At 45.4% G+C, this 24,227-nt stretch overlaps 1 protein-coding gene across 1 annotated transcript in view; it reads left to right on the top strand.

Moving 5' to 3' along the window:
- Positions 1–23,171, top strand: part of SIAH3 (siah E3 ubiquitin protein ligase family member 3) — a 67,065-nt gene extending 43,894 nt beyond the window's left edge. Inside the window, exon 2 of the mRNA XM_079137355.1 lies at positions 22,114–23,171. Within this exon, the coding sequence (XP_078993481.1) occupies positions 22,114–22,782 (669 nt within the window). The 3' untranslated portion in view covers positions 22,783–23,171. The remainder of the gene's footprint in view (positions 1–22,113) is intronic.
- Positions 23,172–24,227: the final 1,056 nt, after the last annotated feature.

Raw genomic sequence — 24,227 nt, 5'->3', positions numbered from 1 at the left:
AGAGGTCACCCACAAAGACAGCAATGTTCTGTCTCATTACCGATTCTGTTCCCATGGAAGTCCTTGCCAGGGCCCTTAATTTCTTGTGTTAAAACAACAAACGAGGTGACCCCAGCACAATCTCTAATAGGTAGCATGGGTCAACAATTATTCATTTGTACTAGCGCTTTTCGCATGACGGGCTGAGATTAAAATTTGTCCTCTTCCTGGCAAGAGCTATAAATTAGTTTTATGCCACTGTTAAACCCAGAGGCAAAAAAGGGAAGGGATTGGAAGTGGGGGAGGGTCGGTGAGTGTGGCCTGCCTGCCTCCAACAACAAAGCAAGCTACTCTTGGAGCCATGGGGACAAGGGAGGTGGGGGCAACAGAGGTCAATGAGATTGAGCCAAAGAGAAACTGAGGAGGTGGCTCTGAGACAAGACTGTGGTTTCTTTGAGAATCTGAATTAAATCTTCCTTTTATTTTTATCTCAAATGTCTGGCCGGTTTGCCAAATGAATGAACAAACACATGATTGCATGCAAGCAACAATTGTGTTTCTGAGCCAGGTCTGAATAAAACCAATTATGCCACCTCCACATGAGTTCTCCATGAGTTCTCCAAGGCCAAAAGAGCCACTGAAAAGGACAGTGCTCATCTACATTTTTTGACATGTATTGTTCCACAAGCTATCAAGCAGGGGAAAAATGGCTTACAAGACTGTACATGCAATATTTAGGCAATTATGTCCAAAGGCTCTGAAAAAAAAAAATACACACCAAAATGTTAACCATGCTACTGTCAGGATGGTGGCATTCAGAGAGCCTTCTATTCTCTTCTTTGCACAGTACAGAATTTTTCTAAAATTTTTGTGATGAGAATATATTAACTCCTGATCAGAAAAAAGAAATTAAATTTAAAAACCATCCACCATCAACCCTCAGTTATCTGAGGTAGAAAAAGAGAAGGTTGATGTAGATCATCAAGAGGATGCAGAAAATCACCCATGCTTGACTTTGGAATATGTTACATACATTTTCTCCCTCAGAAGATTTATCTTCCTAATTATGCTTTGCTCTTTACTTAATATTAGGATTAGTTCTAAGTCCCTGAGCTCCCCTGCCAACTAATGAGCTAAGCTGGATGGGAGGAAGAGTCAGCTCAGAAGGAAATGAAATATGAGCTGCAGATAATCCACAAGGGCACAATTGAGCGTTGATGACTGGCACGGAGAGTGGCAGGAGGCACCCACGCCCTGCGGTCAGACACTGCCACTAACCCCCAGGCCCTGGGAAGGACCCTTTTCCATTCTGTGCTCCAGTGTCCCTCCCTGTTTGCAAGCTGCCGTGGTAACAGTAGTCACTTCCTGGAGGGGACAGGAGGCATGTGTGAGATGACGCTCAAGACGTGTTTAGCTTAGGACTCAGCAGGGCTCAGCCTGGGCAGTGTGTGTTCCAGGCATGGCCTTCCACGACTGGCATTCACGTGATACTTTCTTCTTACATGAATTCCACTCTTTAAGACCCATTTTAACACATTCATCTTATCATCCAGAAGGGAGGCAGGTATCATGGATCTTACTCTGTAGGCAAAGCTATGGTCTAGGGAAATAAAAGGAGCTGCCCTTTTATCTTCTAAGGGTGTAGGGACTGGACCCACCCCCCAGTTCTCCACATGACCCACGTGTGTCACTGTTCCCCACCCCATCAGCCACTGCTGAATTCTCCTCTTCATACCTTCATCCCTTTCTGAGTCAACATAGGGAAATTTAAACTTCAGCCCGAGACCTACCCATAAAGACCTGTGAAATTTAGACAAGGAATTACTGTTAAGTGCTTGGCTCAGATCAAATGTCGTGGAAACACAGAGTTCTAGAAACAGGGAAATTGCAGAGGTTTGGGTTCATTCTGAATCTTTGTCATGAGGCTGGTGCATTAGCAGAGCTGGACTCGGGAACTTGTCATTTCTGTTTTATGGAAGAAGGCTTGAGTGCCATTATCGACTTGCCCTGCATCAGAAATAGTCTCCAATATGAGTATCATGGAAAGAATGTTTGAGCAGCAGTGGAATGGGGGGAGGGGCAGAGGAGGGATAAAGTCCTCCTAAATCCCTCTCCTTTGTGCATAATTTATGCATAGGTCAATTGTTTCAAGATGACTTAAAGTGGATCCTAGCGCCTTCCTCACCTGCTATCTGGAGCAACCAAGCAAAGTTCTGTCTTCTCCCCCTCCACTGCCACTAGGTCCAGCATTAAGAGAGGAGGGCCAGGCATGGTGGCACATGCCTGTAATCCCAGCAGCTCGGGAAGCTAAGACTGGAGCATCTCAAGTTCAAAGCCAGCCTCAGCAAAAAACAAGGCACTAAGCAACTCAGTGAGACCCTGTCTCTAAATAAAATACAAAATAGGGCTGGAGATGTGGTTCAGTGGTTGAGTGCCCCTGAGTTCAATCCCCAGTACTCCCCCCTCCTCCCAGAGAGAGAGAGAGAGAGAGAGAGAGAGAGAGAGAGAGAGAGAGAGAGAGAAAGGAGAGAGAGAAGGGAGAAAACAGAAAAGGGGAGACAGTTTGTACTCAGGTTAAAAGATAAACCTTGGACTATTCAATTTTGTTAAAGAGTTTATTTGACCTGAGAATAAGGCCCCTCCAAACCAAAAATGGTTTAGGGTTCCTCTGGAAGTGTTTGAAGAATAAACCTTCACAGAGTGAATGCAGAAATGAAACAAAGAAATATTTAATTGGTTTAAGTTTGAGCCATTGCCTTATTTGGACTTTTCCAATAGGAAGTTCAAGACCATAGTAACTAATGCCCAGGTGACCACCTGTGATTGGCTGAGCTTAAATTTCATTTTGCTTATGTAAGAATTCAGGGTGTCAGAGCCACCTGGGTCTAAATGGCCTCCTATTTGATTATTATTTTAATTTATTTTATTGGCACCCAGGATTGAACCCAGGGGTGCTTAACCACTGAGTCACAGCCCCAAGACCTCCCACCCCCTTTAAAATTTATTTAGAGACAAAGTCTCACTGAGTTGCTAAGTGCTTCACTATATTGCTGAGCTGGCTTTGAACTCACAATCCTCCTACCTCAGCCTCTGGAGCTGCTGGAATTACAGGCATGTGCCTCTACGCCCGGCCTATTTAATTATTTTAACAGACCTCTGCAAGAAACTGGGCAGGATGCCACCCTAGCCAGTCTGCAAATATCTTCCTGATCTGAAAGCATTTCGTCCTCCTCCTGGAAAAGTAAGCTCTCTGAGGAGAGGGACCATGTTGTTCTGTTCACACTTGTGTCCCCAGCACCTACCGCGGCATGTGCCAAACGCTCAATACACGATTGATTGAATGAATGAGTGAATTCACTATATAACAACAGAAGGGTATGGAAATCAATGGGCCCTGCAGGAAAAAAAAAAAAAAAAAAAAAAAAAAATATATATATATATATATATATATATGCTTTATATATATAACTTAAAAGAAGGAGGCTGCTTCTAAATCCTGAATGGGAAACCCAATTAAACTAAACAGTAGGAAATTATGGGCAGCCATAAAATATGGTGAATTTATTAATTAAGCTGAATTCTCTCCTAAAACATGAATCTAAATACTGTGAAAAGAAAAATGATCAATGAACTCCCCATTCTCTGCTTAAGAATTACAGCTCTGCTTCCTCTGTCTCCCTGTGAACTGCCCGCAGCACTCTGTGTGACTAACAAATCACAATTATCTACCCCAATAGGGCAGCTCTCTTACCTCCATTGTGAAGGTAACAAGGAACCTGAGGGGACTTGGAGGTTGCTAAAGAATCAAAGACTTAGAGAGGAGGGTCTGAGGTCATTAAGAACCTTCTACTTGATTCCTAAAGGGAACAGAGATGCCAGCCTGACGTTAAGTGGACCATCAAGAATAAGTCCAGTCTCCCGCTCTTCAAAGTGTGGTCTGTAACCCCACAGCTTTGGCATCCCTGGGAGATGACCCAACCCTGCAGAACCAGAGTCTGCGCGTTAATAAAATGCCCGGGTGATTCCTGTGCATGCACACTGAGGTGGTGGAGGTACCTTGGTTTAATCCACTCTGAGTAGTGAACGGAGAGTTTTGCTGCCTGTGAAACTGCTAGGAAAGTTATAGATTTATACAAGTGCAGACCGCAAAGTCAGGTGCTCTGCGTCGGTGGGACTTCGAATGTTCCTTCCCCTCTGAAACATCCCCCAGGATGAGGGAGGAGCAGGGACGCTAAGGGAGCCAGCTTCCCAGGATAGTCCAGGAGGTGACCTGAGCTGCAAGATTGTGTAGGCTGGAGCAGCCCTAGCCTGGAAGAAGACTGAGCTAGCGACTGGAGACTTAATCTTCAATTCAGAGACTGGGTCAATCAAAGAGCTTTAGACCTCCTGTAGAAAGTGAGCACTCTCCACTGGGAAAATGTGAATAAAATAGGACCGATGCTGAAGGGTAGCCATGGTAAATTCTAGAAAGAAATACATATACGGGGGCAACCTGAATTGCCTTGAAGTAGAATAGGCTAATTATCTTAACAAGACTAATAAACTTGTTCCTCAGAGACACACAGTGACTGTAATAACTGAAAAATGAATATTGGATGAATGAGTGGTTTGGGACTGACTGGACTGTAACCTCCCAAACCCAGGGGGCAGAAATTCTCCCTTCTGCCTTCTCATGCCTCTCCCCCAAGCCCAAGATTTTTATTAAATATGTACCCAGCTACTGGCAAAGATTTAGAGTCAATAAAACACCTGCCCCCTCCTCGCTTATGGGGATTTACTTGGAGCTGTCAGTGGCTTTTCATGGCTGTGCTGTCCCTCAGATTGGGGTGAGGGCGGTCACACCACAGAGAGAAATGGCGTCATTTATTTGGAGAGGCATTCATTCAGGGGTGAGCCCATCCACCTGACAATCATGCTGTGGCCCCGGTTTCAGTGCTTAGGTCCTCGGTCTAAGCATCTCAGGAAGAAGCCTTCTGTCCCAGGGACCAAAGGGCAAGTTCTGTGCCTCTCCAGCCTGCTGTGGACACCTTCAGATATCTTCCTCTGGCTTTCTAGGCCCTGTGTCTCCCTGGGACACAATTCCAAGACCCTGCCTGTCTTACACTCCCTTTTCCTATCTCTGGCATGGCTTACCCTCCAATCCCCCTGATGTCTCGTCCAGCGAGTACAATGAAGACTCGGCTCTCAAATGAAGTTTTAAGGTCTTTATTTTTATGGGAGAGCTTCTGAGCCGAGTGCCTGGTTCTTCCTCCTCCTCCACCGCCGCCGTCTTCTTTTTCTTCTCTTGTCGCGCAGCTCTCTCTCTCCTTCTTCTCTTGTCGTGCAGTTTTCTCTCTCCTTCTTTTCTCTCGTGCAGCTGTCACTTCTCTCTTCTTCCTCTCTTCACGCCCGGGCCGCCTCTCCTCTTTTCTCGTCCCACAGCTGCTGCCTGTCCTCCTTGCCTTGCTTGCTCTGCCTTGCTTGCTCCCCTTGCCTGCCCAAAGTACGCAGCTTTATGGGATATAACAGCCAATCACCTTAACGGGTCAGGCGTTTGGCTCGTGGAGACTTAATGGTGGGTAATGAGGACACGTACTGATCACGAGCTAAGCACGGATGCGGAGGAGATCAGTCAGCCAATAGAACGCACTTGCAGCTGGGCTTCTCGGCGCCATAGGGCGAGGCCAGCCACCACTGCGGGCCCTACAGGGCAGCGGCCCCCAACACCCTGATACCTCCATTTACCGGTGACAAGTTCTGCTCCCTCTAATGTTGAAGTTTGAACACTAGAGAAGCACGCCAAGGTAAGCATATTAAGCAGGTTTTATTTAAAGGTAATAATACAGACTTCTCCCAGGAGGAAGAAGGGGGCCATGACTGATGTTCTAGAATCCCAAGAAGTGAGCACACCCTACATCCTTTATAGGTTAAGGTCTCTTGTTCTCCAGTTCTCTCCCCCCTTATCTCCCCTTCCTGCCTCTGTGACTAGGCCTGGTTTTGCAGGTGAGATGCATAAAGTGAGGAGCAAATGGGCAGGGGGAGGGCCAAAGTGATTCAGCCAGGCAAGGGCCCAGGGGGCATTCATTAGCAGCTCCTTGTCTGCAGTCCTTGATAAGGGCAAGTAAATTTGGTAATCAATGGGCTCTGGAGATCCTTGACATTCCATTCTCCCAGGGGCAGTCTCCAACTTCCAGAGGCAGATGGTTTTCAAGGCCTCCATTTCCTGGATTTGGCCTGATCCCCTATTTCTACACTAACTGCCTGTCCCCAATTCTGGTTTCACCCCCAGCTGTTAGCATCCAGGAAGACCAGAGGCAACCTCTAGCAGATGGGCCAAAGGAGCAAATGAAAAAGTGAAAGCAAAGATCCCCCGGGGTTCTTCCTCAGCCCTGTGAATTGTGCCCATATATCCTGACCTGGAGACAATGACCAGACACACCCATCCTTTCTCTCTCCCCTTCCTTCTGTTATCATAGTCCTAGGTCAGAGGCCTGGGTTCCCAGTAAATCACACACCCCATAAGCCAAATGGAAAAACAATGGCAGAAGCAGGAAAGGAACTTTAATCAATATAGTTATAGTAGAAAGGCAAAGTGAGGCTAGCATCTCAAACTTATCTGTGGGGAACTGACATGAATTTAAGGTTAAATGGAGGCAGATTTGGGGCAGGAGTGAGAAGTATGTTTAATACGAGGTCAAACTGGTCTGGGTGATCAGTATGAGTTCTGGTTCTATAAGGTGGTTATAAGGAAGTGCTTATCATTTGAGGGAGCAATCTCCATTTACTCTCAGGTTATTTATCCATCAGACCTGAGATCTTGGAAGGGGGTAACTTGAGTTCCCATGAGATGATCACTCTTGCTCAAGGCTGGGAGCTCATCAGGGGGGCGATCTGCCTGCCAGGCTCTGCTGTTCCTGGAAGGTGCAGAGCAAAGACTGGAGACTTCTAGGTACCTCTCTAGGGGATCTGAAACAGGAAGTTGAATGTCTCTGCAAATCTTGAAAATACCTTAGTTACTCTTATAGTGGTATCCTCAGTCTTGAAGGAGGCAGATTGCCAGTTTTAGATGAACACTTCTTAAATGATGAAAATGCCTATGTGCAGAGTTGAACAAGAATCTGACCCAAAGTTTAGAGTAGACATGAGACAGATACAAAGTGAAGGCAGAGATGCTGAGCTTTTAATTACCAATTGGGCATCCGCAGACCCAAGTGAAGAGTCAGTACTTTTAGCAAAGGCAGCCTCAGTCCCTACTATCCATTCTTCCTTCCTGCCTCCCTCCTTCTCTCCTTCCTTCCTCCCTTCCTTCCTTCCTTCCTTTTTTGTTTATTGAGTGTAGCACACAGTGAAGTACACAGACATTAAGTGTATATTTCAATGGATCTTCACATGTACATACACCCATAGAACCACTAACTAGAACAAGAGTTAAAATACTGCCAGCCCCCGAGGACTCCCACATTCCCCTCCCAGTCAATATGCCCTGACACAAAAATAACCACTGTTCAAACCTCTATCACTGAGGATTGGTTTTGTACACTTTCTAACTTCATACAAATACAATTCTTAAATATGTACTCTTCAATGTCTACTCTTATTCATCATGTCTTTGAAATCTACCCACGTTGTTGCATGCAGCAGCAGTTCTTTCTTTTGTTGTAGTTGTATGGTAGTGTGTTGTGCAAATATATCACAATTTATTCATTTAAAGGGCATTCAGTTGTTTCTGAGATTTGGGCTATGATGAATTAATGCTGCTATAAACATTCGTGTGCATGTTTTCTGGTCACATAACATATCTATCAGGTATTGAATGCAACTGTGAGAATCTCAGATTTTACATTACTTTCAGGCTCGCAAGTTTGCAAGTCACAACTTCATGGATGTGGGTAGAAGACATGAGATTCCTGGGTCAGAGATGAAGGACTGTCTCTGACTCATAGCAGTTGCAGTAGCCAGAGTGTTCACACTTTTATACCAGGTCCCTGAGACCCAGTTCCCACAAGATAATGCAATTATTGTCAAATGATGCCTGAACACACAAATAGATTGCCTTACAAAAACTTAGAAAACCCTAATCTTTAACAGTGGACCGTGAACTTTCCTGCCCTTAGCACCCAAGATGGATGCCATGTGTTTGTCCCAAGGTTGTAAGCAAAATTGTCCTTTGCTCCAGGAAGAGATGCAACCCTTTTAGGTTGTTCAGCATAAAAACATCTTTGAAACAATAGTTTGGAATAAAAGACAACTAAGTCCTTTATTGTGTAAGGGCAAAGTGAAATTTCCCCTATGCCCTTTGAAAGTTCACTGGAATAAATTGACAAAGACAGATTAAATAGAAGTCATACAAATTTATTAACACAAAAAGGGGAGAATCACAGGATGAGGAAAAATAACACAAGGTGGTTACCCATTAGCCCAGTATCATTCAGAAATCCATACATCTTTTTTCTATAAAGGAGTAGGGGAGAGAGAAATGCAGACATACCTGAAGAGTCACAGTGATTTTTTTTTTTTTTTTTTTTTTGGTACCAGGGGTTGAACTTAGGGATGCTTAATCACTGAGCCACATCCCAAGCCCATTTTATTTTCTATTTTGAGATAAGATCTCTCTAAGTTGCTAGGGCCTATCTAAGTTGCTGAGGCTGGCTTTGAACTCATGATCCTCCTGCCTCAGTCTCCCAAGACACCTTGATTACAGGTGCGTACAATTATACCTGGCTTTTGTAAGTGATTTTGAAGAGAGCTCAATGGGCTTGGAGGACATACAGTGGCCTGGGACAAAGTCTGATTGGTTGGCAAAGGAGACAGTGATTTGTAAAGAGTCCCTTTGGGATTGAAATAGAAGGACAATGGGTGTGTGACAGAAGTCTGTCCAGCTATGTTAACAGACTTCATCTCTCTCCAGCAATATGAGTTTAGATAGTAGAAACAAGGAAGGGACCAGAGGTACTGTTTCTTCCTTGTGAGTCCAGACTTTAGTCAGATAAGGGAACTTTTTAGAAATCCACTCCATGAGCTGGGAGGGGGAGAAACAGGGCAGGTCAAAGGAACCTAGATTTTAGGGTAGGTTCTGAGGTCTCTCAGCATGTCAAAGTACCTGATGTGCAGAAATGCAACAGAGTGGGAGAATGGTCTCCCAACAGGTACATGCCTAGGACTGGAACTACTGGGTCAAAAGTCTGGTTTTCTTAGATACCGAGGCTCCCAAAGTGATTGTTCCTATTTATACCTCCGTCAGAAGTACCTGAGAGTTTTGAGTTTTCCTCGTCTATGTCAACACTTGGCATTGTCTGTCTGTTTCACTTTAGCCACCCTGCTGTGGCCATGCCTCCTTTCCACCTCAGGGACTTTTCCACATAGAACTGCTTGGGTATCCTTTATAATTATGGTTCAAGTCAACATGAATATCATTGCCATTACATGTTCTCAGAAGCACATTTAATGATACAGAAAGTAGGTACTGAGTTCTCAGCAGTGCTTACTGGTCTTACACCTTAATCAGCTAGTTGTTCAGTAACAATAATAATAATAATAGTGATAGTAATAGCATCTACTACTTACTGCTTTCTTACTCTGAGCTAGATGATATTAGACAGTGTTCTTTTTGTCTCATTCAATTCTTACTTCAACCCTAGGAGATATTATAATTCTCACTTTATAAATGAAGAAATAAAAGCATAAAGAGGTTAATTAATGAGTATAGGATTCATACCCAAGTGGGTCTGACTTCAAAACTATAGTGTTCTTTTTTATATACTGTGCATCTCTGTCTTTCCATCTCCCTTGGTTAAATGACACATGTCCTATTTTAAGGGCAGACTTACATGAAGGCCTAATTTTCTAAAGATGGTTATCAGGGAGTTAAGCCTGCTGTTGGAAGAAAGTCCGTTGTGTGAAATAGCATGTCTCCCTGCTCCAGATTTGCATGCCTTTGCTATTAGCACATGGGTGTGAAGTGAATAACTATCCTGGAAAAGACCCATGAACTACATCCATTCCTGTTTGCAAGCCCTGTGTCTCCTGCCATCCAGAACACTCATGGTCAGAGTTATTCAGGCAAGAGGCAAGTCTTAAGGAAACCATAATTTTGAGTAGAGGTCCCAGGAAGTTGGAAGAGTGAACCCCTGATTCTCCCACAGTCTTGCTGTCAGAGCCTGGAAGACTTTGAAGAATACAGAGTGTGTCGGTATGAATTCATTCATAGTGGGAGATTTGGAGACAGTGTGGGAGTCAGCAGGGGACAGGCCTGATATTATACCCTGGGGGCTACCCTTGACCCCAAGCACTGGCCCATTTTTAAAGCCTGGTGAGAACATTAGCATTGCCTCTGCTTCAGTTAAATCCACAAAATAGAATTCAAAGCTACACTCAGGAATGGACATATATGTTTGCAAATACTGGGCTCTGGTGCCTCCCTAGGTCCCCTGCAGATCGGAACGTCCATGCTCTCAACAGTCAGCAGCTATGAGAATCCACCAGGTCAGAGCTACATGGACCTGAGGTTTCCTGTCTTTAGAGATCCAGGAATGGGAGAAAGCAGGAGTGTGCACACATCCACCCTCCAGGGACACGCGCCCTTTACTTGGGTCTTCTAAGATGGAAAAGGTTAAGACATGCAAAGGAATCTGTCCATTCATTTAAAAATACATTAAGCCCTTCTAGGTTTCAAATAATGTTCCAGAGATACATAAGTGAGTATAACCAAGTAGCTATTCCCAAGAAACTTATGTTGCTGTTGGGAAGAAAAATAGTACACAGGTAAATCTATGACCTATGCTCTCTCTCTGTCCTCTGATATACATTATCATTGTATAGTATTGATAAGAGTTATGAAGTGAAATAAAGCAGGGTAATTCAAATGTGTTTTTAACAGACAAGAGAAGGACAGCCTCAGAGTAGAAATAACTGTAGAGAAGAGATGTGGATGAAGTCAAGGAGTGAGCCACATGGGTATCTATCTCACAGTGTTCCAGGCAGAGGGAATGAACAGTGCAAAGGTCCTGTGGCAGGGATGTGGCAGGCATGTGGTCAGCATGTTCAAACAACTACAAGAGACCAGTGTGCTTCAAGTAGAGGGAGTGAGGCAGGTTGGGGAGAAAGGAATATAAGACAAGAGAGTTGGGTAGGGGACAGAGTATGTTGGTTCTTGATGGCCATTCCTGGGAGTTTGAGTTTTGTTGTGAGGTTGATGGAAACCATTAGAATATTTAGTGAGAAAAGTTAGTAAGTGGGTAAAAATGGATTCAGGAAGATTCATGTATTCGTTTCTTAAAGCTGTCATAACAAATTACCACAAACTTGGTTGTTTAAAACAACAGAAGCTTATTCTGTCACAGTCTGGACACCAGAAGTCTGAAATCAAAGTGGTCATCAGGGCCACGCTCCTTATCAGCTCTAAGGGAGAGAGCCCACCCTTGCCTCTTCCCGTTCTGATGGCTCAGGCCTTCCTCGACTTGTGGCCACCTCACTCAGTTGCTACCTCCCTCTTCCCATGGCCATCTCTGCTGCTTCTGTGTCTTCTAGGTCTCTTCTAGAAATATTTGTCCTAGATTCAGAACCCACTCAGGTGATCCCAGATGATCTCATCTCAAGTCTTAATCACATCTTAATCACCTGTGCAAAGAACACTTTTTCAAATAAGGTCCCTTCCACAAGTTCCATGTCAGCATGTGAGCACATCTTTGAGGGACCCCCTGCCAACCCACTCCAAGTGGGAGGCTACTGTAGTAGCCCTGCCATGAGGGTGACTTGTCTTTGAGTGGTAAGGGGCAGATGGTGAACGTGGAGGAGCCAATCATCCTCTCCATCCATAGTTATGGGGCACCTGTCATTCCCCAGCACTGTGCTGGTACTGGACAAACAACAGGGAAGAAACAGACAATGCTCACCCACCTGGAGCTCACCTCACCGTCCAGCAGGAAGACCAGAAATTGAGTAAGTTTGTTGCATGTTAGAAAGGAGCATGCAACAGATAGACCTGACCTAGTGAGAAGAAGGAACCCCTGAAAGATGAATAAAAAGTAACTGAAAAAAAGCAAGTAGGGAATGGGAAGGGTGGAGAGTTCTGGCAGAGCGAACTGAATTTGTGGAGTTTCCAGACAAGATGCCTCTGAAGAACTGAGAGACATAAGTTTGATATGTGGCCTAGGGACAACCTGACCATCAGATTTTCTCAGATCACCCAGGACACACCTCTGCCCTTGCATAACTTAACATGTCTGCTTCCAGAGTTTGACTTTGCAGTTTCTAGTTTCTAACCTAAGTTGGAAATCTAAGTTTCTAAAGTTAGTGTGCTAGTCAGCTTTCCATTGCTGTGACAAAGTACCTGAGATAATCAACTTAAAGGATGAAAGATTTGTTTTGACTGATGACTGCAGAAGTTTCAGTCCATGGTTGCTCGGCTCTGTTGCTTTCAGCCTGTGACGGTACAGTACATCATGGAGATGGGAGTATTGTGGTAGAGCTGCTCACTTCCTGGTGGTTGGGAAGTAAAAATAAAGAGAGAAGGAGTGGGGTTCTCAATATTCCAGGACTTCAAGGGCACACTCCCAACAACCTAACTTCCTCCCACTGAGCCCCTCCTCCTAAAGATTACACCAATTCCCAGTAGCACCATCAACTAGGGACCCACACTTGAACATATGGGCCTCTGGAAGATATTCCAGATCCAAACCATAATAGTTAGGAGACGGACTCCAGCCACAGCAGCCTGTTACTGAGTGACTGTTGCCCACAACTTAAGGGTGTCCAGATTGGCAGAGGTTGTCCTGCAAGCAAACCCAGCACACCTCCCTTGTTACCCCTGTGGTCCTGGTGTCAATCTACAGAGCTGCTCCCAGTGAATGGGGCTTAAGGTATTTAAATTTTCACCATTAAACTCCTCATGCAAGCTCAGGTTTCCCTTTCCAATTGCAGATATTAAAGTCTGACTATATAAAAAGGTGCTTTCAAGAAAAAGTCTTTCATCTACAAGACTCATTAACATGCTCCAAGCCTTGCAGTTGAAAAGCAGAACCAAAGAGTAAACAGAGAGGGAGCCGTCTTCCTCAGCTATTTGCTTTGACGACAGACCTGCTTCTGATGTTTGCAGGGCTCCAAGCAAAAGTAACAGCGAAGGCCCACACGCTGTAAATCTAAATGCTTAAAAGTAAAACTCAAGCTATGAGACTCTTCAAATACGTTCTATCCTCTTGCCTTCATTATTAAACCTTCATAATGAGCTGTGCGCACAGCCTGCCACCTGTCTCACTTTCTCCCTTTTCTGGCTTTCTCCTCTCCTATGATGAACCTCATGAAAAGCAAATGGACACTCCAGGTCACACATCCAAGCTCTGCTCACACACCCCCAAACAGTTGCTCATTGGCCACACCTCACATCCTATGACAATGATTCCCTGGGCCACTGGGAACTGACCTGGGGCCACTGAGAGGAGAGTCCAGCATCCCAGTTATCTGGATGGTGTGTAGAAGTGTGGATCGTGTGATTCCAGGTGGACATAACCCATTAGCTGCTCATCATGGGGAGGGTGTAGCTGGAGGGGCAAGGATATTCTCTGGTTGGGTTGCAGTTGCCTCCAGGTGATTGACAAGAGAAAATGAGCAAGAAGATGGAGAGGCATCCAGACTTTTATTAAGGCATCAGCCCTGCTGAGGTGCTGGAGGGGAAATGGTCTAGATCCATCCAGGAGGCAGATAGACTTCCTGGGTCCATCCAGCAGACTATGCTTCCCAATCCAATTGTGAGAAGCAATTCGCTACCTAAAAAGGAATGCCTAGGCTTTGAAGTAAAAGTCGGTAAAAAGTAAAAGCAAAGAAAGTGCCTCTCTGGTATGAGAAGTTTCTTCTTTGAAGCTTTTATTTCACTTTCATGTTGGCAGCTGGACTACTGTTGGTCAGGTTCAAATGCAGCTTCTTAGTTCCATCCTTGTCAGTTTCTGGGTGAGGATCTGCCAGGACACCATCCTGATGAGCTCACAGCTGTGGCCTCCTTGTTCACAAACACACACACACACATACACACACACACACACACACACACACAGCGCCTCTTTTTCCAGTAGCTGAGAAGCAAAGGTAGAGGATGGTGCCTCCAATGCATGTGGTCCACAGTTTCTGTTTATGAATGAGCCACTCATTCATTCATTCAAGTAGAATATACTTATCAAGAGTCGATCAGAGGGAGCAGTGGCTTATGGTGCAGACATGGCCAAGTCCAAGAACCACACCATGCACAACCGATCCTGAAAATGGCACAGAAATGGCCTCAAGAAATCCCGATCACAAAGATATGAAGACCCCAAGTTCCTGAGAAATAAGTGTTTTGTCAAGAAATACAAGAAGGCCCTGGAAAAGATGCAGGCAAATAACACCAAGGCCATGAGTGCATGTGCTGAGGCCATCAAGGCCCTGGTGAAGCCTAAGGAGGTTAAGCCCAAGATGCCAAAGGGTGCCAGTCACAAGCTTGATCACCTTGCCTTGCTTGCCCATCCCAAGCTCGGGAAGCATGCAGGTGCCCACATGACCAGGGAGCGCAGGCTCTGTCGTCCAAAGACCAAGACCCAGGCTGCAACTCCAGCACCAGTATCCACTCCAACTCTGGCTCCTGCTCCTGCTCTCACTCCCAGGAGTGCCCAGGACCCTGCAAAGGCTCTGTAGTAAAAGCCTCTGTGAACGTGAGGACAGAAGAACTGGTGTGATCCCTGAGCCCCTGTCTACGGGAACTGGTGTCCTCCTGTGCTGTTTGTATAAATAAATCCAAAGGCAGGAAAAAAAAAAAAAAGAGTATATCAGATGCCAGGCACTGCAAAATGTGGGATTTTCCCATCACTGGACCAGGCACTGGTCCTCCTAGAAGGCCACCAACTAGTGATTTTCAGTGCAGGTCGCAGTGAGTGGTGAGTTGTATAAGAAGATCCGAACTGCTGCATGACTACTTCAGAGGCCGGGGAGGAAGGGAGCACCCCATCTTAGAGCAGTTGATTGTCTCAAATAGATGAACCCAGTTAGACCAATGGTTGGCACACTTGAATGATATAAGGACAGAACCAATGTGATCCTCATAGGGGAAGGTACTATTAATGCATCAAAGTGTGCAACGAACAGGTGTCAAGCATCTATCCGCTGTATTAGCATAAGAAAAAAGTCCTGTTGGCACTCAACAAGCAGGAAATACTCTGGTCGGCCAAGGTCTGGAATCTAGAAGCTAAAAAAGGCCCTGGGGTCCCAAGCTTGGGGATTCAGAGAAATAGTTTTTGTTTTCACAGTGTAACCCACGCTTTCCTTACCAGACCCTCACATAGCCAGGGACCGCATTAATGAGAGGACCAGCAAGGGAGGCTTTTGGGAACACAGACCAGTGTTTGTGAGGACATCGGTAAGGCTCTCTTCACTACTTTTCACCCATGGGTCTTGGTTTTAAATAGACTTGTCCTCCAAAGTTGTCATTTTCCTCGATTCAATGCCCCATTTCCCTTTTATCTAATGAATCAATGACACAGAGGCTCCCGCGTGTGCTCCTCAGCCTCCATACTCAATTTACATAATCTTGATCACCGGAAAAGAAATTTTGCATGTAATGATATTTCAGACTGAGATCCCAATAGTCCTAAGAGATGGCATCAGACTGTCAAAAGTCCTGACCCAGGGGCTGGACATAGAATGTTTAGAGAACAAGCTTTTGGAACCCATTTGTAAAGTAAGAACTCTCCCTGAATGATGTTACCCAATCCTCACTCATTTCCTCACCATCCATTATGCTGATTGACAAACCACTGCTGTCGCCAGTGAAGACCAGGCAGAAGTGTTAATTAGCAGCATCTGGTGTGAATCAGAAATTTGGCTAGGAATTGAGGGAATTGTACTCATTATCTCTGGGGTGCGGGCTTCTCCAATAAAATGTTAGGTGATAACCTTGAAGTGAGAATTCCTGACCCAAGAATTAGCAGCCCCTGGAATATGATTTTTTAAAAATTTTATATATCTATATGTATATTTATATATACACACACATATATTATATATACAAGGATTATTTATCTATATAATGTATTATACATCTATATAATGTATTACACATCTATATAATATGTCTTATCTATGTATATCTCACATTATCCATACTAAAATATTTTGAGGAAAGGTACAGACATGATCATGCCATCTATAGGAAGATGACATCCACATAGGCCCCAAATATAACTAAAAACTAACTCTGGTATGAAAGAAAACAGCATGAGATACATTAAGATGTCCCACCCCAAGGCACAAAGACTCATTTATTGTTTTCTATCTCACTTTGTCATATTTCTTCACTGTTTTGAAGCGTTCCAGTGTCTTCCTGGGTTAGTCACACTAGGTTTTGAGGAAGAAAATGGAGAGTCTAGAAAACCAAATGGACAACCTTTAGCCTTCACCTCTGACTATCCTTCCCAGAAACAGAGAATTTCTAAATACCATAGAATGCAGGCACAAGTACTCTCCCTTCTTAGCAGACCTGACTTTGAACATGGTTCAGACCTTGACTTTGTCCCCATACTCTCATGCCTGCCTTGCATTGCTGTGACCAAAAACCCAACAGGCACAACTTAGAGGAGGAAGAGTTTGTGTTGGCTCAGTTTCAGAGATTCAGTTCATGGTCATTGACTCCATTGATCTGGGCCTGGGGTGAGACAGAACATCATGGCGGAAGGGTGTGATGGAGGTAAACTGCTCAGTTCATGACCACCAGAAAACAGAGAGGGTGGCTGGCAGAGAGAGAGAGAGAGAGAGAGAGAGAGAGAGAGAGAGAGAGAGAGAGAGAGAGAGAGAGAGAGAGAGAGAGAGCATTTCACTCATCAGGGACAAAATATAAACCCCAAAGGCATGTCCCCACCAGCCACACCCTACCTGCCTATAGTCACCACTCAGTACAGTAGTCCTTTCAAATTATTAATCCATCAAATGGATTAATCCACTGAATAAGTTCCAACTCTCATAATCTAATCATCTTATCTCTGTACATTTCTACCTTGGCTCACACCTGAGCTTTTGGGGGACACCTCATACGCAAACAATAAAGCCTGCTTTAGTGTCGTGTTCCCCCATCCTCCACCTGCTCTTCCTCCTTCTGTATGAAATGCATTCATAGAATCACTTCCTTTTCCCCCTTCACCCAGGATGAAAAAGCCTCAGTTAATTAATATACATAAAGGCACGCGCAAGCTGAAAGCAAGAGCCTGTCATTTTTTAAAATTGGGTGCAGAATCCTCTTTCTGCCAAAATGCATTAGCATGGCAGTGTTCTGGAAGCAAGCGGAAAGGAAAAACAATCCCGTAAGTGAGTTTACTGACCACAGGGAGTGCAGGCTGGAGAAAGGGTCGTGTCATAATTCCAAGGGCAGGTTTTCACTTTGAAAGCTAGGATTTGGAGGTATCGCCTTTACCAACCATGGGAGTGTGGCTGATCAAATTAAGGAATGTGTTTTTAAATTCAATTACACCCGCCATGGAAATAGCCTCACAAATGCTTGGGGGAAAGAATTATAGCCAGTCTATAAAGCCTAACATTTCTAAACCCAATTCTGCACATTATTCTAAAGGTTAATTCAAAATCTCTCTTCCAAATGGGAAGTTAAATACAGCCAATGGAAGGAAGGCATCCTCTGACTGACTGAGGGGTTTATCAGTCTGTAAGAGTTCATTAGTTTTAATTAGTGTAATCACTAATGTTGCATTAACAGTTTAGTGAAGGAAAGTAATTACTCACATATCCACTGTATTAGATGGGAAGATTAGAATTCATTTTCCAAAAACGATTAGCATTTTGCCAATTAAAAGAATCCCTTCTCCATGCCAGCAGACCTGTGACCTCCCTCACCCAAAGATCATTTAAATGAAACATATTTTGCATCAGAAGATGGAGTGGGAAGACATGAGGAATTAAGGCTGCATTTATTCTTAGCGCTTTCTCGGAGCACAGCAAGCGCACGGGTCTCCGTGAGTTCATAATGTCCCACTCTATTTGCATAGTCATTCAATTCAGTCTCTTTGGATTATACCCTTGGCTGCTTTGTGATACAGCAGCAATTAAAACACACACAAGAAAGGCTGGCAGAAGAAGAAACCAAAAGGAAGCAACAGGAGCACTTAAAGCAGAATGAGTGCTGCTTGGTTCCACGGGGTAGGTCGGGTGGATGGGGTGGGGACTGGCTGCTGGCCCCACTCTGAGTGCTGGCATGGAGCAGGCTCTGCTTGTGGACTTCGGGGTATTGTGCCACCTAGGAGAGCACTTTAAAGTGCACAGCTGAGTCTTGGGTCCTCCTGTTGCTTTTCACTGGACACTGAGGGCTATCTCAGCCTCCACTTGATTTGGCAATAAGGCCCAATGGCTTTCCATCTCCACCAGATTTTCCATCTACCAGATCTGTTGGAAACTTCTTGTCACTTCTTAAACATCTTGTGTTGTTTCACATCTGGTCCTTTCAAACTTCCTGTTCTCCTCGTCGGCAAGACCTTTACCTATTTTGTTAGAGAATTCACCCTTCATGCTTCACACAGTGAAAATGTCACTCATACTGGCTAGAATAGCCTCCCCCACTTTCTGCTATGAGAGCCCCTCATGTGTGGAATCCTCCCTCAGTGTCAGCTGGGATTGGTTCCTGAACCCCCTGTGGTACTAAAATCCTTGGATACTCAGGTCCCTTATGTAAAATGGCCTAGTGTTTACACATAACCCATGGACATCCTCCCAAATACTTTAAATCATCTTTAGATTATTTATAGTACCTAAGACAATACAAATGCTGGACAGTTTATTGTTAAACTCTATTGTTTAGGGCTTAGTGTCAAGAAAAAGTCTGTGCATGTTCGGTACAGATATGACTTTTGAAAATATTTTTAATCTGTGGTTAACTAAAATTATGGATGTGGAACCCCCAGATACAGAGGACCTATGCACTGCATGTTGCATTATATTAGAGTATGCATGATCCTAGGGGCCAATGAGCCAGGAACAAGGATGCTCGTCTGTATTCTCAACCTTTTGCACTGTTACGTGAATAGTGTGAGTTATGGTCACGTTTCTCTCTCCTCCCCACCTGAAGTTTCATCAAAGCTCACCTACAACATCACATAGGAGGGAACAGAGATATCTGCATGCAGATGGGCATCCTCCTTCACCTGTCTGCCTTGCTCGGTACCATTTGCAAGGGGAGCCAAATTTGCTTGGTGCAATCTTGACTCCCTTTGCTGGCAGGTTCCTGGTTGCATTGTCCCAGACTAGAGGGAGGGATCAGGGAGGTTGAGGAATTTCTTCCCTGCTTCCTCCCTCCTGACTTCACACCTCTGACATTGACTGCACAAGTCAGAACTCGGAAGATGGAAAGTGGACTGAGGAAGGGCTTGTGGAAGGTAACTAGCCCACAGCCACTTCTGAGATGGGAATTTAATGACATTCTGTCATCATGGGTCAGGCCAAGGGCAAAGTCAGGTTCTCTGAGCTCTTGTGTTCAACCAAGTTGCCGCTCATATGTGGAGAGAGGCAGGCATAGACCAAGGCGGAAGGTCACCAGAGTCTTTACCCGCAACCACATCTAAGTGGAAAGACCATCTTGGTACAACACTTGACTTCATTTTTATTGCCATCTTACAGGCATTATTTTATGTGATCCCCTAACAACATTTTGAGGTTAATTATCTTTGCCAATAAGAAAATTTCCTTCCTCAAGGCTGCAGGACAAGTAAATAGGGAAGTAGACAAGAGTCTTTTGACATCCAGTCTGTGTTCTTTCCAGACTACAAATCCTGTCCCCTTTAGCTGCTCTGGTCTATATTTCCAGACTTATCCTTTATGTGCTGTGTGACCTTGAGCAAGTGACTCAATTTCTATGAGTCTTAGTTTCTTCATCAATAAGATAAGCATAACACATTTCTCTCATGATTATTGTAAAGCCCATGTGAGAGAGGGGTCTTCTCAGAGACTGGGTGGGGACAGCATTTGGGGTCTTCCATCAGAGCACCAGAGTAGGCTTTCCTGAGCACAGCAGAAGAGGCAGACCACCTTCCAGGCCTGCAGCCTTCTGGAACGACTATGGAGGGGCCCTGGAGACTAACTGATGAAGTATGCCCTGGATTTCTTGAGTAAATGGTCCAGGTTGCCAGTAGGCAGATGGCAATTCAACAAGATTTAATTTTATTTGTTTAAAATAAAAAAGTGAAACTGATCCTTCCTGCAAAAAACTTAATGAAATAATTATTTTTTAAAATCTACTTTCCATAGTGCCTAACACTTAGTAGATGCTACATATTAAGTAACTCCCTTCTCTGCATTTAACACTAAAGGGTAATTTGTAGTAGAATTCTGCTTCACAGCTGAAGACACAATGTCTCCCTTGGGGGTGAAGGATGGGTGACAGAGGCTGCCCAGTAGCTTCCATCAGAGGCAGGCTGCAACGGCTAGAGGGGCCCCCATAACTTGTGGGAGAACCCAGACCCTGGAAGCTGGTGCTAACAACTCCAGAGCAGAGCTCACTGGTGCCCATGTGCCTCTAGGTCACCTCCACAGCCAGGTGGCTGTCTCCATGCACCATGTGTACGAATGTGTGTGTGCACATGCTCTGAAGGGAGGAAGCCAGTCTGCCCTGAGCAGTCAGCCCTCATGAGCTGGAAGAGGGAGAAAGATACTTGTAGCCATGGTGTGGTGAGTGTGAAAGACAGACTTTCATCCTATTTTCTATACTTTGGGAATGAACTGAAGCAAGGCAAAAAGGCAGGTGCCCAAAGGCACTTGAAGTCTGGGAAGCATCTGGAGAACTAGGGCAGATGGGACCTTGGCTACTTGAGGGTAGCCAAGGAAACCTCTGCCAGGTGAGGGCCTCATGTCTGGGGTGCGCTCTAAGGCTGCCACCTCCACCCAGTGGCCCAGTTTCTGCTAATTAAAGACAAGAAGAACTCAGGAGTGAGAGGGAGGGAGCTGAAGGCAGGCAGAACTGGGATGGGGAGTGTGCTCTGTGTTCAGAGTCAGGAGGTGTGAAAATGAATCCCAGTCTGTGGCTTCCCAGCTTTGGAACCTCAGGCATGTTACAACTGAGCCTGTCTCTTCAACTGGAAAATATGAATCAGAGTCCTCATGTCACAAGGAGACTCCTGTCAAAAGTGCAGATAATTATAAGCATATTAACGTCTGTACCACCCACGCAAAAGACAGTGTCAATTTTGTTCACAGCGGTATTCAACACATGCAGGTGCTCAATACATGCTTATGGATACCTGATCAGAAGGTGCTATCACAGGTTCCGGCTGTTATTAAGAGCATTTGTGTGACCTGAGGAACGAAAGATCAGGAGACTGTCAAAGTGGAGGTGACTAGAAGTGAGCCCCTGGGAAGTTGCTCTGGAGCATAGAGCCAGGAACAGTGTATAAATGTCCATGGAGGGGGACAGTGCCAGGAGTCACAGGTTGGCTTCCTCCCTGGTGACTGGGGTCTAACTGCACACAATTGCCTCTGCATCCCACTGGTTGCCTTAGGACCTGGGAGAAGTGTACTCCAAACAGTATGACCCCTGATAACCCTGGAAGGACAAATAGGAATTACTGACATTTTGTTCTAAAACTAAGCAATGATAAAATAGAAAAAAATAAATCCATTGACTCCCATTGTCTGCACAAAAATACCAACAGTGTCAAAGAAGCAAAAACAAAAACAACGGACGGGGTGGGGGATTGTTCTTCATGACTGATGACCATTACAGTACAATGTTATTTGAGGGGAAAAATTGCCTATTTGCTATTTGCTTGGATATCTTATTAAAGAATCAGAAAGACATAAATATTACATTTTCTTGGCCCAAGTTTCTGGAATCTTAACCCTCTATCTCCCCAGGCACCTGCAATGTCCCTCATTTTTTAAAAGAAATGAAGCTTTCTCTGCTGACCCAGGACAATCTGCTTTTTTCTTTTTAATATTTTTTTAGTTGTAGATGGACACAATCCCTTTATTTTATTTATTTATTTTTATGTGGTGCTGAGAATTGAACCAGTGTCTCACACTTGGTCGGCAAGCACTCTGCTACAACCCCAGCCCAACAATCTGCTTTTAACATGTTGGTCACCAGGGGAGTCACAGCCAGGGGCCAAGACGGGCCTCAGGCCCCACTAACGCTATCTCCTTTCCTTCTAGTATGTGTCCAGTAGACGCGCCATCACTCAGAGCACTGCAGAGCAAGGCAGCTTCCACCCTCACCATCTCCCCCACCACCACCGCCACCATCGCCACCACCACCACCTGCGCCACCACGCCCGCCCCCACCACCTCCACCACCAGGAGGCAGGGCTGCACGCCACCCAGGTGACGCCCTGCATGTGCCCCTTGTTCTCCTGCCAGTGGGAAGGCCACCTGGAGGTGGTCGTGCCCCATCTGCGGCAGACGCACAGGGTTGACATCCTTCAGGGAGCGGAAATAGTCTTCCTGGCCACAGACATGCACCTGCCGGCGCCGGCCGATTGGATCATCATGCACTCCTGCCTCGGCCACCACTTTCTACTGGTGCTTAGGAAGCAGGAGAGGCATGAAGGGCACCCCCAGTTCTTTGCCACCATGATGCTGATCGGGACCCCCACCCAGGCCGACTGCTTCACCTATCGCCTGGAGCTCAACAGAAACCATCGGCGTCTCAAATGGGAGGCCACCCCCCGGTCTGTCCTTGAGTGCGTGGACTCGGTCATCACAGACGGGGACTGCCTGGTCCTCAACACCTCCCTGGCCCAGCTCTTCTCTGACAATGGCAGCCTTGCCATCGGAATCGCCATCACTGCGACGGAAGTCCACTCCACAGAAGCTGAGATGTGAGGCCAGGAGCCACTGGAGGATCACACAGGGCCCATGAGCCTCGAACCTCCAGATGTCAGGACAGCAGACTCCTTTTTATTCTTCTCCTTCCTTCCTTCCTTCTTTCTGTTCTTTCTTTCTTTTTTTGTCTCAGGTACTTTGTGGTATTTAGTATTGGTCTGCCATAGGCATTTATGTCATGTAAACATCCTGTGAGTCCAGATCTTGGCCGTGATGTCTGTCCTGTTTTGTTGACATAGTTATATAGAATGTCCGTAAGATTCGATCAGAATAGTTATTTCCTGCCACCCCAGTTCCTTTCTCCACTGCTTCCAAAAACAGCAGGCTGTTGGGGTTGAAAGATTTAGTGTCCAAATAGTTTCTTCCTTCTTTGTTCAGTCTATTTCAGAGGGAGTTAAAATGCTGTGTGGGAGGGGAGGAGGTTTGGGGAGGGGACCTGGCCAACTCAGTGATAGATCTGCCAGACATAAGTGATACCTTCCCAGGAGCCTTAGGGTCAAAGCTAAGCTACGTGGACATAAGGGGACATTGTCTCCTCTGCAGGGAGAGGACTGAGCTGGAGGTGCTCTTAGGCCACGAGTTCTCTGCACCCACCTGGGGCTGGGGACAGTGGTCAGATGCTGAGTCCTCTCTCTTCAGGCTCCTGTGGCCTCATTCCCAGGACATGCCATCCTTTTTCGCTCTGGAATCAAAGTTTTCAAGTTCTTGGTGCTTTGTCAAAAAACCCTTTGCCTTCTGTTGAGCAAGTGATAGACAAGGACAGGCCAGGTACAGGTGAAGAGAAACAGCAGAAAAAAGAAAACATAAAATTTATCTCTCACCTCCTGGAGGACGCTCCCTCCTCAGAGAGTTTTGTAATCAAGTTATAAAATCCATCCTTCCCCTCACTAGAATGACACCCCTTGTATCAGGCAAAGGACCTGCTTGGTTCTTGATACTTCTAAAGCAGAACCATTACTTGGCATCTGTTTAGTCAGCTTTTTCTCTGCTGTGACTAAAAGACCTGACCAACACAATTGTAGAGAAGGAAGAGTTTAATTGGGGGCTCATGGTTTCAGACCATAGAGAGCAGCCTCCATTCCTCGGAGCTCGAGGGGAGGCTGAACATCATGGCAGAAAAGTGTGATAGAGGGAGGCAGCTCACATGATGATCAGAAAACAGACTCCACTTGTCAGATACAAAACATATGCCCCCCCAAGCCACGCCCCCATACCCCACCTCCTCCAGCCACACCCTTCCTGCCTAGTCACCACTCAGTTAATCCCATCAGAGGACTGATCCACTGATTGGATTGGGCTTTGTAACCCAATCATTTCTCCTCTGAATTTTCTTGAATTGTCTCACATGTGAGCTTTTGGGGGACATCTCATCCAAACCATAACAGCATCAAACACCAAGAAAACAGAGGGCGAGACCCAGGACTTTGGACCCAGAGTTGGCTCCA

The sequence above is a fragment of the Sciurus vulgaris genome, assembly GCF_902686455.1.
Source record: "Sciurus vulgaris genome assembly, chromosome: 4".
NCBI classification, from domain to species: Eukaryota; Metazoa; Chordata; class Mammalia; order Rodentia; family Sciuridae; genus Sciurus; species Sciurus vulgaris.
This window is presented reverse-complemented; position numbering and strand designations above follow the sequence as displayed.